At 35.5% G+C, this 14,338-nt stretch overlaps 1 protein-coding gene, 1 long non-coding RNA gene and 1 pseudogene across 4 annotated transcripts; 2 read left to right on the top strand and 1 right to left on the bottom strand.

Moving 5' to 3' along the window:
• LOC132633148 (E3 ubiquitin-protein ligase ORTHRUS 2-like) overlaps positions 1-4,129 on the bottom strand; it is a 20,460-nt pseudogene extending 16,331 nt beyond the window's left edge.
• Positions 435-3,177, top strand: LOC132633150 (uncharacterized). Of its 3 annotated transcripts, XR_009579590.1 has the most exons (7): positions 435-741; positions 811-878; positions 1,453-1,504; positions 1,573-1,640; positions 2,215-2,267; positions 2,337-2,404; positions 2,996-3,177. It is a non-coding gene; the product is annotated as an uncharacterized LOC132633150 (long non-coding RNA). The 3 variants fall into 3 exon arrangements; XR_009579591.1 differs by lacking the exon at positions 2,337-2,404; XR_009579589.1 differs by having other exon boundaries at positions 2,337-3,177.
• Positions 4,130-8,691: 4,562 nt separating the features above from the next.
• LOC132633147 (glycine--tRNA ligase, mitochondrial 1-like) lies at positions 8,692-14,251 on the top strand. Its single transcript, XM_060349380.1, has 9 exons — positions 8,692-9,242; positions 9,897-10,279; positions 10,399-10,516; positions 11,006-11,200; positions 11,315-11,539; positions 11,772-11,831; positions 11,940-12,020; positions 12,108-12,513; positions 13,922-14,251. The coding sequence occupies exons 1-9, from the start codon at positions 9,063-9,065 to the stop codon at positions 14,137-14,139; spliced, it is 1,866 nt and encodes a 621-aa protein (XP_060205363.1). The 5' UTR covers positions 8,692-9,062; the 3' UTR covers positions 14,140-14,251.
• Positions 14,252-14,338: the final 87 nt, after the last annotated feature.

Raw genomic sequence — 14,338 nt, 5'->3', positions numbered from 1 at the left:
TGAAGACAATTTAAGCATGTAGATCTGACTTCTAATCCTTTTTTCAGGGTTTTCCAATCCAAGATCCTACGATAAAGATTTACTTAAACAACTCTAAGTAATAACTCCATAAAAGGTCAGTGTTCTTTATATCTTATCTCTTCTTTTTGTCAAATAGTAATCACAGGTAAGCGGTGGCGAAAGCAAAGAGAAGGAGAAATCCAAGGTGGTTGGCGACATCAATGTGACAAAGGGCGATGAGACAACCAGAGATTCACAAAATTGGATTTCTCCTTCTCTTTGCTTTCACCACATGTCCTTTATCCTTCTTCCATTAATATCTAAGCACTCAAGTTATTTATTAAAGTTACTAAGGGTAATTTAGTAAAACTGACAGCGTTGTTAGAGCCTATAAAATCCAGCGTCGTCGAAAACCCCACAACCGCTCTTGTTCTATCACTTTCACCATACACATGTCTCTCCGCCTATTTTTCTCATCTTTCATCGAACTCATGGTTGCAACTAAGCCCTCAAATGACTCTTTCCCTCCCTCCCCTTGCATCCCTACTAATAAAATAAGGAGCCTGAAACTTTTGTCCTGCCGCTTTCAATCTTTCATTTACTTTTGACGACATTCTGTGAATATGTCAAGAATTTAAGGATGTAAATCTGCGATCTAATCTGTGTTTTCATTGCTTTTTCTTTTAAGGTTTGAATCTAAAGATTTCTGCTAACAAGTCCCAGACCTGGCACCATATAAAGGTATGCTCTCTTTATCCATCTCTTTTTTTAAATTTAAGCATGTGGATCTGACTTCTAATCCTTTTTCAGGGTTTTCCAATTCAAGGTCCTAAGATAAAGATTTACTTGAACAACTCTAAGGAATAACGCCATAAAAAGTCAGTGTTCTTTATATTTATCTCTTCTTTTTTTTTTGAAATAGTACTCACAGGTATGCGGAGGTGATAGCAAAGAGAAGAGAAATCCAATTTAGTTGGCTACATCATTGTGACGGAGGGCAAAGAGACAACCAGAGATTCACCAAATTGGATTTCTCCTTCTCTTTGCTTCACCACGTGTCTTTTCTCCTTCTTCCGTTAATATCTAAGCATTTCAAGTAATTTATGAAAGTTAATAAGGGTATTTTAGCAAAACTAAAAACACTCTTAGAGCTTATAAAATCCAACGTCGTTGCAAACCCTACAACCATTCTTAATTTATCACTTTCACAGTACACAGATCTCTCCGCCTATTTTTCTCATCTTTCATCAAACTCATGGCTGCAACTAAGCCCTTAAATGACTTTTTCCCTCCCTCCCCTTGCATCCCCTCTAATAAAATAAGGAGTCTGAATCTTTTGTCCTGCCGCCTTCAATCTTTCATTTACTTTTGACGACATTCTATGAATATGTCAAGAATTTAAGGATGTAAATCTTCGATCTAATTTGTGTTTTCATTGCTTTCTCTTTTAAGGTTTGAATCTAAAGATTTCTGCTAACAAGTCTCAGATCTGGCACCATATAAGGTCGGCTCTCTTTATCCATCTCTTTTTTAAATTTAAGCATGTGGATCTGACTTCTAATTCTTTTTCAGGGCTTTCCAATTCAAGTACCTAAGATAAAGATTTACTTGAACAACTCTAAGGAATAACGCCATAAAAGGTCAGTGTTCTTTATATTTATCTCTTCTTCTTTTTTTGAAATAGTACTCACAGGTATGCGGAGGTGACAGCAAAGAGAAGAGAAATCCAATTTAGTTGGCTACATCATTGTGACGGAGGGCAAAGAGACAACCAGAGATTCACCAAATTGGATTTCTCCTTCTCTTTGCTTCACCACGTGTCTTTTCTCCTTCTTCCGTTAATATCTAAGCATTTCAAGTAATTTATGAAAGTTAATAAGGGTATTTTAGCAAAACTAAAAACACTCTTAGAGCTTATAAAATCCAACGTCGTTGCAAACCCTACAACCATTCTTAATTTATCACTTTCACAGTACACAGATCTCTCCGCCTATTTTTCTCATCTTTCATCAAACTCATGGCTGCAACTAAGCCCTTAAATGACTTTTTCCCTCCCTCCCCTTGCATCCCCTCTAATAAAATAAGGAGTCTGAATCTTTTGTCCTGCCGCCTTCAATCTTTCATTTACTTTTGACGACATTCTGTGAATATGTCAAGAATTTAAGGATGTAAATCTGCGATCTAATTTGTGTTTTCATTGCTTTTTCTTTTAAGGTTTGAATCTAAAGATTTCTGCTAACAAGTCCCAAACCTGGCACCATATAAAGGTATGCTCTCTTTATCCATCTCTTTTTTTAAATTTAAGCATGTGGATCTGACTTCTAATCCTTTTTCAGGGTTTTCCAATTCAAGGTCCTAAGATAAAGATTTACTTGAACAACTCTAAGGAATAACGCCATAAAAAGTCAGTGTTCTTTATATTTATCTCTTCTTCTATTTTTGAAATAGTACTCACAGATATGCGGAGGTGACAGCAAAGAGAAGAGAAATCCAATTTAGTTGGCTACATCATTGTGACGGAGGGCAAAGAGACAACCAGAGATTCACCAAATTGGATTTCTCCTTCTCTTTGCTTCACCACGTGTCTTTTCTCCTTCTTCCGTTAATATCTAAGCATTTCAAGTAATTTATGAAAGTTAATAAGGGTAATTTAGCAAAACTAAAAACATTCTTAGAGCTTATAAAATCCAACATCGTTGCAAATCCTACAACCGTTCTTAATTTATCACTTTCACTGTACACAGGTCTCTCCGCCTATTTTTCTCATCTTTCATCAAACTCATGGCTGCAACTAAGCCCTTAAATGACTTTTTCCCTCCCTCCCTTGCATCCCCTCTAATAAAATAAGGAGTCTGAATCTTTTGTTCTGAATCTTTTGTTTTGCCGCCTTCAATCTTTCATTTACTTTTGACGACATTTTGTGAATGAATGTGTCAAGCATTTAAGGATGTAAATCTGCATTCTAATCTGTGTTTTCATTGTTTTCTCTTTTAAGGCTTGAATCTAAAAATTTCTGCTAACAAGTCCCAGATCTAGGCACCATGTAAAGGTCGGCTCTCTTTATCCATCTTTGTTTTCAATTTAGGCATGTAGTCTGAGTTCTAATCTCTTTTTCAAGGTTTCCAATTCAAGGCCCTAAGCTAAAGATTTTATTGAACAACTCTAAGGAATAACGCCATAAAAGGTATATCTATATCTTTCTTTTTCTAGAATTGTAATCACAGTTCCTTTGCTGTTCTCTCTCTCTCTCTCTCATTTAGATCGTGTATGTGCGGACATTGTTGAAGGATATTCGGATTTTATGTGTGTTAGTCTGGGGTTCTCCTATTTTAACAATCAACCAGATAACCAAATGAATTTCTGGCCTTAGATAAGACTTGGTTCCTTTACCTTCCAATATCCAACATAATCTCCGTCTCGCCTCAGTTTCAAACTGACACATCTCTGAACCCGAGGGAAAATTAATTTAAAAGAAGGACAAATACATAGACAGCCATTTAAACTTAGCACGAATTTTAACTCTAGGCAATAACGATTGAACACCTTATGTTATCAAAAAAATGTACCTATCAGACACATGCTTTTACCTAAATTAGAACCAGTGACGTTCTCCAAACACACACTCTAAACTACAATTACGAAGAGAAATAGAGTGAATGCTTTCACCATAATTTAGACCACTTCGTCTGAGGATTCTAATCGAAAAGAAAAGACATTAAGGATTTATCAAAAGCTAAAAGGAACATAATCTTAGCCTCAAAAGGAATTAAGTAAAATTCTAAAACTTCCATCTCATCAAACTACAATATGTTGCACGAAATTAGAGGAAAATCACCTGAGCTACGGCTGTGCTGAGATAATAACATCAAGGACTCCTTCATCAATGAATACAATATCGAAAAATTGAATACAAAATATTTGGAAGCAAGCAAAAAGCGGTGAGGTGCTACAGTGCTAGCAAAGAAGAAGCAATTTACTCATTATTATTATTTCCGATTATGAGCCGTTCTATATGACCCGACCCATCAAATTACAGCCCAATACCCATCCGTCCTTTTAATGGGTCATTTGCACTTCACCCGATTTTGTGATGATCTTTATTTTTTAGCCTTTTTTATCCGAAGAACTTTTTCACGGGACATAATTTTATATTTTCGCATCATAATATTGCACGAGTTATGCCCCGCATGAGTTTAACCGTTAAAGTTGAAGGAAAAAAATTAATAACAGCGCATTTGAAGGGAAAAATTAAAGACCAGTCCATTTGAAGGACAAACCGTGCAATGTCTTCCCTTTTAATTTACATGATTTGGCCTAACTTCCTTATTCTTACCAATATTAGCCCAATTTGTATATATTTGAAAAAAAAAATCTTTCACCTCATCCTCCCATTCGCCTCTCTCTCTCTCTCTACGTACCATCTTCTGCTTTGAAATCTACTGAATAGGATTTGTCGTTGTGGGCACTGTCGGAGATGATAGAAAGTCGGTCGCTGATGACTTCCTCGTTGATCTCGACCACATCTTCATCTCTTCACAAAATCTCTCTCAGTAGTGTGAATTACCCTTGATTTTGTGTTTTTCGTTTGGAAGATATTGTCTTTGAGGTTATAAATTTTATTGGTGAAGTGGATTCATATATTGATGATGACGAGGGAAATTGCCACTCCCATACCCTTTCCTAGTCCTAGCATACAACCTTTATGTTTGTTTACAACTCGTGGAAAAGAGAGTGCCTGACTACAAAGTACAAAATAGAAAAGGAATACAGCGTCCGCGATGGAAATGGTGGATATATTTATACATAGTTATATACGATTTATACATGATTGTTTAAAATAGATACATCATACGGAGTATATTGTATATACAGTGTATATATAATAAATAATAGGCTAATACTATATAAAGGTGTATATGTATTGTATATAAAGTATAAAAGTGATACACGCTGCTATATATCAGGTTATTGAGATTCAAAAAATAGAGAGTGAAAAATTAAAAAGGGTTATGTAGTGGCTCGAGGGGGAAAGTTGAAAAAATAACGTTGAAAGAGATTTACATGATGGACAACACTTAACAAATATGATGATACAGTGAAGTTTAGTGAATTGATCTTTGTTATCGCGGTATAGCTCTTCCCTTGGTCATATGCAAGAATCAGTTTACCAAACTTCACTTGTATCATCATTATGTTGGGGTTTTCATGCGTTTAAATATCTTTCAATGTTATTCTTTTAACTTTTCCACCGAGCCACTACAAAGCCCTTTTTATTTTTTCACTATCTATTTTTAAATTCATATAACATGATGTATAAATGTGTGTATACATTTTTACACATTATTATAGAATACATATACACATTTATATACTATTAAACATCATATATATGTTGTATATACAATATATAAATGAGTATCTACTTTATATAATCATGTATAAGTCGTGTATTACTATGTATAAACAATATATCCACCACTTCCATCATGAACGTTGCATTGTTTGCTCAATTTCTTTTCTAAATAATGAAGGTCTTTTCTGTTTTGTAGTCAAGCACTCTCGTTCCCACGAGCTACAGAAAAGCATAGAGGTTGTATGCTAGGAATGGGTATGGGAATGGCCTTTTTCCTCGTCATCATCAATATCTGAATCTACTTCACCAACAGAATTTATAACCTCAAAGATAATATCTTCCAAAATGAGAACATAAAATTAAGGGTAATTCGCATTGTAGAGATAAGTTTTCAGAAGAGATCGACAAGGAAGTCATCGGCGACAGGTTTTATATCAACTCCGCCATCGACCGTGCGCAACAAATCCTATACAATTGAAGGTGTACAATTAAAACACCAGAGTAAGAAAGTGTTGTGGCCAAAAAATGAGGGACCTAGGGATTCTGCAAAAAGCCAGATATATGAAAAAACTTTTTATACTCAAATAGAATATCAAGTATATATAACTTTATATATATAAAAAAAACTATACTATTGTTGTATTTTAATCAACTTGTTATAGCAAATAACTTGACTTATTTTGTAGGTTATTATATTAATCCTACTTTTATTAGATGACTATATTTAGTTATTCTTCCATCCTTTTTTTTTTTTTTTTCTTACCCGGACCGTATCAGGGTTCAACTAAATCCAGATTCGCACTGAAAAAAGTCACATGTCGAGGGTAAAGCGCACTCTAACAATGACAACTTTGTACCTAATAGGACTCAAACCCGAAAGCTCTAGTTAAGGATAAGTACTTATCACTCCATCGCAGACCTTGTTGGTATTCTCCCATCATTTAGATGACTACTAGATAGATTTAATACCCAATCTTTAGAAACTCTCAAGTATAGAAATTAAACTCCGTCAAATACAATTAACCAGGTGAATATATATATAGCTACTAGAAAGATCTCGGAGTTAAACCAGATAAGTCGTTCTGACGGAGAAACCAAAACCATAAATATTTCATACTTACTAAAGTTACCAGAACTTTACAATAAGCTAAGGAATTAAGAGAAGATGCACCAATAATTACAAGGATTGTGTTTGGAATGGATAAGATCTCTTCTTCCTTAACTACAAGTCTCGGGTTCGAGTCCTAAGAATTGAAAAAGTCATTATGGGGAGCACTTCCCCTTAAATAGCCCATTACGGATAACGATCGAGTGAGAAACCAAAAAGTGAAGATGATATAGGTACATCATAATCCCATGAAGGAGTGTGGATCCTGTCAAAAATGTCAAGTGCCTCTTCAAGTTCAGGAATTTCAGGAAAGGGCTGAGGCTTTATCCCCATGCCCATCACTACATTAGTAATTAACTGGTGAAGAAGCAACACAATTAAGGATAAGAAAACACAAACCTCGTCCACGGGGCAGGTGCATAGAGAGGGTGCAAAATCAGTCATTTGTTCAACATTCATGAATTCCGATGGAAGCTCTCCGAGCTAGCTACTAAAAACATGAATTAGCTAAAAAAGTCGTCCCAAATCTATCGTTAAATTATGTAGCTAATATAATTTTTTTTTATAAGTCATTGCTAATTCTCTGTTAAATAGAATTGTCGACAGATTTTTATTAATTTAATTTGTACCGAATAGATTAAACGTTAATTAATTGATCTCATTAATTCGTTGTAAATGCTATTTGCCTTTGTAGTTTTGTCCTGCCAGCTCTACTCTTTTACACCATGATCTCTGTTTTGAATAGAAACATAAAGGGAGGAAATGAGTACTGAAGCTAGGATAAAGTGATAGGAGTAATAACTTTTTGTTGATCAAAGAAAGGACTAAAGAAAAGTAATGGACTAAGTAGTACTTATTAGTACTACATTTAGCCCTTTTTTTTTAATTTTTTTTATTACATAGGGGCAGGGGAAATGGGGGAGGGGATTACAATGTGAGGACTCGAACCTCATTTTCGAGAGCCTCTTCATTAATTACTAATTCACTTGTTTTTTTTAAAATTTGTTTTCGAGTAATTATACTGCAAGGAACACGTCGTCCACCAAGACCGACTTCTCCATTAGATGAGACAAGCTCGACATGAATCTAGCAAGAATGATCATCCATGAAATCCGGGTAAGGTTTAATTACTTTAATTAACGTGATAAAAAGTATTTTTTTAATTGTTGTATGAAATTATATAGACTACATTTGAATACTTTTTTCAACTAAATAACGGATGAGATTTATTCTTCACATGTCAGGAGTAGTAGATTTTCCTATCATTTGTGATGATAGTTTTACTCTTTCTTAATTGCAAACGAGACTACTCTACTTTTTAAATTTGTATCTAACGACTGATTGCAGAGTTGATCATTCAGACTTTCTTTCTAAATATTTTAGTTTCTATGAAATTATCTATTGTTAGAAGATAAAGAAAAAACTAGAGTAATTTGATATGCAATAAAAGAAAAATCAGATTATTGTAAAACTATCATCAAGAACGACAAGAAAATCTACTGTTCATGACATTTCAAGAATCAATCTCATTTGTTCATTTTTATGTAGTTTAAATAAAAGAACATGGGAGAGAGGGGGGGGGGGGGGGGAAGTAGATACTTAGATACTGCAAATAATAATAACAATAATAAATCCACTGCTTTCTTAATTTAATTTACTGTTTTTTGACTGCTAGTTGATGTGCTCCTACAAGTTCAACGCTCCTTAAAAAGTCCAAATGGTATTTGTTAGATTTGACCGTTTGTATCAATTGTACTTGGTTAAATATACTGAATTAACTAGTATTCGTTAGATTTGACCATATATTATAATAAAGATTATCCACATGATTTTGAGAATAATGGATCAGGCAATTATTCTACGCAATTCCTATCGTTTTTATATCTTGTTTTGGCAAATGGCACCATTCGAAATTACAAACTTGAGAAAGGCATCGAATCAAATAAATGTAATGCTTTTCTATTAATATGTTACTCTTTCTGCTTTAATTTAAGTGTTTTGTTTTACTAGATATGAAATTTAAGAAATTAATGATATTTTTGATTTTTTTACTAGTTTTTTAACTAAAAATATATAGTAGTATAATGTATCAAATATTATTTAAAAATCTTATGATCTTAAATAATCACCACGCAAAATATTAAACTTAGCAAGTTACCAAATATTAAATAGTAGATATTTTTTGGAATCAGGCCTAAAAAAAAAATACATTTAATTTGAAACGGTGTTAAGAAAAAGGGCCATCGAATCTTATTAGCAGTTAATAGTGTTCTTTAAAGTAGATAATTATTGATATTGACAGAAGAGTCAAAAAGGCAAGCAATTAGACACTGTGGACTGCACTAATTCTTGAGAAAATTCAAATTCATGATTAGTAATGGGCTAATTAGCAAAGAAGAGATTATTAGCGTGAATTAGAAGCAACAACCCTAAGAAGCAAAGGGCGACCGGAATATTGAATTGATAAACCAGCCAAACAACCTCAAATATACGTTATCCAGAGTGTCACTAAATATCTTCACCTCATATTTTCTTTCTTTTGGAAAGGATTGTGAATACTCATTATCGATCCGAATTGTTGTTTGGTGTGTGTCTCAAAAAATGGAGCTTGCCCAAGAAGCCCAAAACAGAGAATCTTTCCGGCAAGCTGTGGTTAACACACTGGAACGCCGTCTATTTTACATCCCTTCTTTCAAGATCTATCGTGGTGTTGCTGGCCTTTACGATTATGGCCCTCCTGGCTGTGCTGTTAAATCTAACGTCCTCGCCTTCTGGCGTCAGGTTTGCTTTCCAATTCAGTGACTCAACTTTCTTTTACCCAATTGGGGTTTATTTACTAGATGGTGAACAGTAATGGTATGGATTTAATTAGGCTTAATACAGCAATTGCCCTTTAAACTTGCCGGTAAATTTCTTTTACGGCTTTTGCCAATTGAGCACCTAAACACATAATAAAGTTTTCCTATTAGACATTTTCCATTCAAATTTTGAATTCTTTAGGTAGTTAAGTTAACCACATAAAATATGTGGTTATACACGTCGGCCTCAATTGGAACATGCATGAGGTTTTACGGCTTATTGAGGTTAATGCGTGTAATTAAACGAGGTGACATGTTTTAAGCGGTTAACTTAACTACGTAATGGACACTTGAGAACACGTGCAAAAGAATTTCGAGATTTGAACCGAAAGTGTCTAATAGGAACACTTTATCATTTGTTTAGGTGTTAAATTGGAACAAGTTGTAGTTCGAGTGTCTAAATGAAATTTACTGGCAAGTTTAAGGGGTTGGTGATCTATTAAGCCTTTCATTAGACATGTTCTTGATCATGGCTTGGTATGGAGATTGTTATATTAAGTTCTCTCTTTAGAGAAAAAGTAAACGGGTTCTTTCAACTTTCATATATTTACCGGTGACTTGTTGTTCTGTAATTCAGCATTTTGTTCTTGAGGAGAACATGTTAGAGGTTGATTGCCCATGTGTTACCCCTGAGGTTGTGCTAAAGGCATCAGGTCATGTGGATAAATTCACTGATCTTATGGTGAAAGACGAAAAGACTGGCACTTGTTACCGAGCAGATCATCTGCTCAAGGACTTTTGCAAAGACAAGCTTGAGAGAGATCCTAATCTTCCTGCTGAAAAAGCCGCGGAATATAGGCACGTTCTTGCTGTTTTAGATGATCTTTCTTCTGACGAGCTCGGTGCTAAGATTAAGGAATATGGCATTACTGCTCCAGATACCAAGAACCCTCTTTCTGCACCTTATCCTTTCAACCTCATGTTCCAAACCTCAATTGGGCCATCCGGCGTGAGTCCTGGGTAAGAAATGAATATCATTTGGAGCAGACCCTATATATAAATGTGCTAATCCATTGCTTTTGCTTAGTTTGCTATAGATATTTCTTGAATATCTTGTCTCTGTCTTCACTTCCGTGCAGTTACATGCGTCCGGAGACTGCTCAAGGCATTTTTGTCAACTTCAAGGACTTGTACTATTACAATGGAAATAAGCTTCCTTTTGCAGCTGCACAGATTGGTCAAGCTTTTAGAAATGAGGTTAAAAATCCATATCTCACTGTTGCCTTTACTTTTCTGATGTGTATCCTGATCATATTTGTATTTTTTCGACTATCTATCTGGCAAAAAGTATAACTTGGAGGACTTATGATTTATGAAGGGTGGGAGGGTGAATAAGCAGTTGTGTGGGCACTAAAATTTCTCCACATGCTGATGATCAGAATCTGTAGATTATTCTGTCTTAATCTGCTGCCTTGGTGTGACGAAGAAGACAAAGAGTGATGCTTCAAATTTGCAGCTAATAGCATTATGCTAATACGTCTTGTGTAGAAATGTTAGGCAACCAATGCACTTTAATATTTTATGTAACTCTTGTCTGTCTTTTTTCTTTTTTGGTCAATTTTTGTTTGATCTATATGTTGCTGAAGCTTCCTAGATTTATTTCACCTCTCTAGCTATACCATAGAAGGATCATGTTTGTGTCCAAAACCATGTTTGCATTATAATTTAAGATGACAAGAAATGCAGATCTCACCACGTCAAGGTCTCCTGAGAGTCCGTGAATTTACACTGGCTGAGATTGAGCACTTTGTCGACCCGGAGGATAAGTCTCATCCAAAATTTCCTGATGTTGCAAAGTTGGAGTCCTTGATGTTCCCGAGGGAAGACCAGGTGGCTGGAAGATCAGCAAGGAGAATAATTCTCGGTGAAGCAGTTGCCCAGGTTAGCTAAAGTCAACAATTAACCTCTCCTCGGTTTCTTCGTGCTCTAATGAATAAAATCTCCGTGATTTCCATTATCCAGTTTGAAAATGACTTACCACTGTTACTTCTGTAGGGAATTGTCAACAATGAAACTCTTGGATATTTCATAGGGAGAGTATATCTATTTCTTACTCATCTTGGTATTGACAAAGATCGGTTACGGTTCCGTCAACATCTTGCAAACGAAATGGCACATTATGCTGCAGACTGTTGGGATGCTGAAATTGAATGCTCATATGGATGGATTGAATGTGTTGGTATAGCTGATAGATCTGCCTATGACTTGCGTGCTCACACGGTGAGGCTTACATAAAATAGTCACATTCTGTTAATTCTTTATATTCTTCAAGCCCCCTTCCAGGTCTTTTCTTATGGTACTTCATCAGTTGCTTGGTGTTTGAATTTCCAAATTCACTGTTTTCTTCTTTTCTGGACCTATCTGATAACTTATGGTTTCCCTAGGGTTTCAGGCAAATGAGAGTATTTTTTCTGAGTAAACTATTCTATACTGAACTGAGTACCTATTGCAGGATAAAAGTGGTGTGCTTCTTGTGGCCCAAGAAAAGTTTCCAGAGCCCAGGGAAGTAGAGGTGTGTCTCTTTCTCTCAATCTGTGAACAAGAGATTGCTGTCTATTAGTAACTTTGATTAAAATACATAAACATACTAACTAGCTTAATGTGTTATTTCTATTTTCAGAAGCTTATTATAGCTCCAGTGAAAAAGGAGTTGGGTCTTGCTTTTAAGGGTAAACAAAAGATGGTGGTTGAAGCACTAGAGGTACCCAACGGCTTTGCATTAGTTTACTCGTTCATGCCCTTCACGTGAGGGTTAATTATTAAGCTTATTGTTTGCTTCTGTTGCAAGGCTATGGGTGAAAAAGAAGCAATGGAAATGAAAGCAACTTTGGAGTCTAAGGGGGAGGCTGCGTTTCATGTTTGCACGCTCGATAGGGTTGTCACTATAAACAAGAATATGGTTTCCATCTCAAAGGAAATAAAAAAGGAACATCAGAGGGTTTTCACTCCATCAGTCATTGAACCATCTTTTGGTATTGGGAGGATAATATACTGCCTCTATGAGCATTCTTTCAACACCAGACCTAGCAGAGATGGTGATGAACAAATGCATTTTTTCAGTTTCCCTCCTCTCGTAGCTCCCATCAAATGCACGGTGTTTCCATTGATTCAGAATCAACAATATGAGGAAGTTGCCAGACAAATTGCTAGGTCACTGACTGCCTATGGGATCTCGTATAAGATTGATATAACAGGTATCCTCAGCCTCAAAAGTTATTCTAAGCACTAAGCTGTGCAACTTCTGAATTAGGAGTGTCATTTTTTCTTTCTTTTAACAAGTATAATGAGTTTCTATTCTTTCAATTTATATGAATGTTGATTTCAAAATATGTCACTAATTTTCCCTGTGATTTCCCCTAAAAAGCTACGTGGATCAAGGGTGTTTGGAGATTTATTCTCATCCCGTTCATAGCTATACATGTAACCTGTTTACTCATTTTGCCATTTCTGGGAGTGACTAATTTGAGCTATCAGTTGCTTACGAATTATTTGTTTGCCCTTTTCTCTTAGGACAGTGATAAGAAATCGATATGTGGACATTACTTTAGACTCCTATTAAGATATGCTTTCTACTTTGGCCTAAAACAGAGATTGATTTAGCAAATTCTAACATTGGTTGCAATATTGGGTTAATGTTCACTGCAGAATTGCACCTAATGGTGTGATCTGGCAGTGAAGCTGGAATGAACATCATAAAGACCTGGGATCAAATCCTGCTAGAGGCAAAAGAAAGTAGGTTATTTCTTCCCTTTTGCCTAAGCATTAGTTAACAGAGTCGGATGACACTTATACTGGTTGGAGGATGCTGGTAATTGGTGATTAGATTTTTTTTATTAATATTAATGACGAGATCAATTAAGAAGCACTTATTTATTAGTTTTAAACATAGCAGACAGAATTTAGTCGAGGTTACAAGCTGGCCCGAAACGCCACTATTATAGGGCAAAGGGGACAAATTTCACTGGGAAATTAGTAAGTTCACTAAATGAAATTCTGAACAATATTCAGATGTTAATGTTGAGTTATTGACATAATGTATTGTTCGATTTTAATTAAGGCCCCACCTGTCCAGGCTAATATTCTCCATCTATCAATTTTGTTTGCTCCATCCTCTAAATATGACTGAAAAAGTGAAAATTAAGTTCGCACTCGGGCTAAGGTTGGCGCTTACACACTTGACAACTGCTGGGTTCACATTGTCTAAATGCAGAAATTTGAGTTTGACTTCTTACTCCTTTTAGCTTACCATACACGGGGACCCCAATTCATCGGTGTGCTCTTATCCCATGTAGTACTGGCCTCCCTAGGGCTAAATAAAGTTTATGATATCTGAAAATGTCTGCACCTGGGACACTGTTCCGTTATATATATGTGCTTAAGTTTTCTTTGTATACCAACAGAGTTATTAACTAATATATGGGATATTATCAGCAGCCTTACTAAACCATGATAACCTGGCTTTGTTGTAGTGCTACAATATGTCAATATAGTCTTTGGAGTCTTTGGTTTGATTAATTGCTAATACAATAACTATGTCTCAATCCTAAATAAGTTGAGGTCGGCTATATGAATCGTCATTAACAATGTGATTTTGTGCTATAGGTACATCAATAGGAAAAAGGTATGCTAGAACAGATGAACTTGGAGTTCCCTTTGCCATTACAGTGGATTCAATATCCTCTGTGACGATCCGTGAAAGGGACAGCAAGCAGCAGATTCGTGTGAGTGTGGACGAAGTAGCATCTGTGATTAAGGAGGTAACCGAGGGACAGAGCACATGGGGTGATGTGTTATGGAGATACCCTACTCATTCTTCTTGATCCCTGAATTGAGAATGTTCATTCAACATTGACAAATTTCTTGACAATTATACATTGAAGTGACAGTAAAATACTTGTGCAATGAGAATACTTGTACCATTTGGTCTCGTCATTCATTTTCCTTCTTTGCGGTCTATTCTCACCCTCTTCTGTTGTCCTAGGTAGATATTTGCATGAAAATAGTAGATATCAAGATTGC

This window comes from Lycium barbarum, chromosome 3 (assembly GCF_019175385.1).
Source record: "Lycium barbarum isolate Lr01 chromosome 3, ASM1917538v2, whole genome shotgun sequence".
Classification (NCBI taxonomy): domain Eukaryota; kingdom Viridiplantae; phylum Streptophyta; class Magnoliopsida; order Solanales; family Solanaceae; genus Lycium; species Lycium barbarum.
This window is presented reverse-complemented; position numbering and strand designations above follow the sequence as displayed.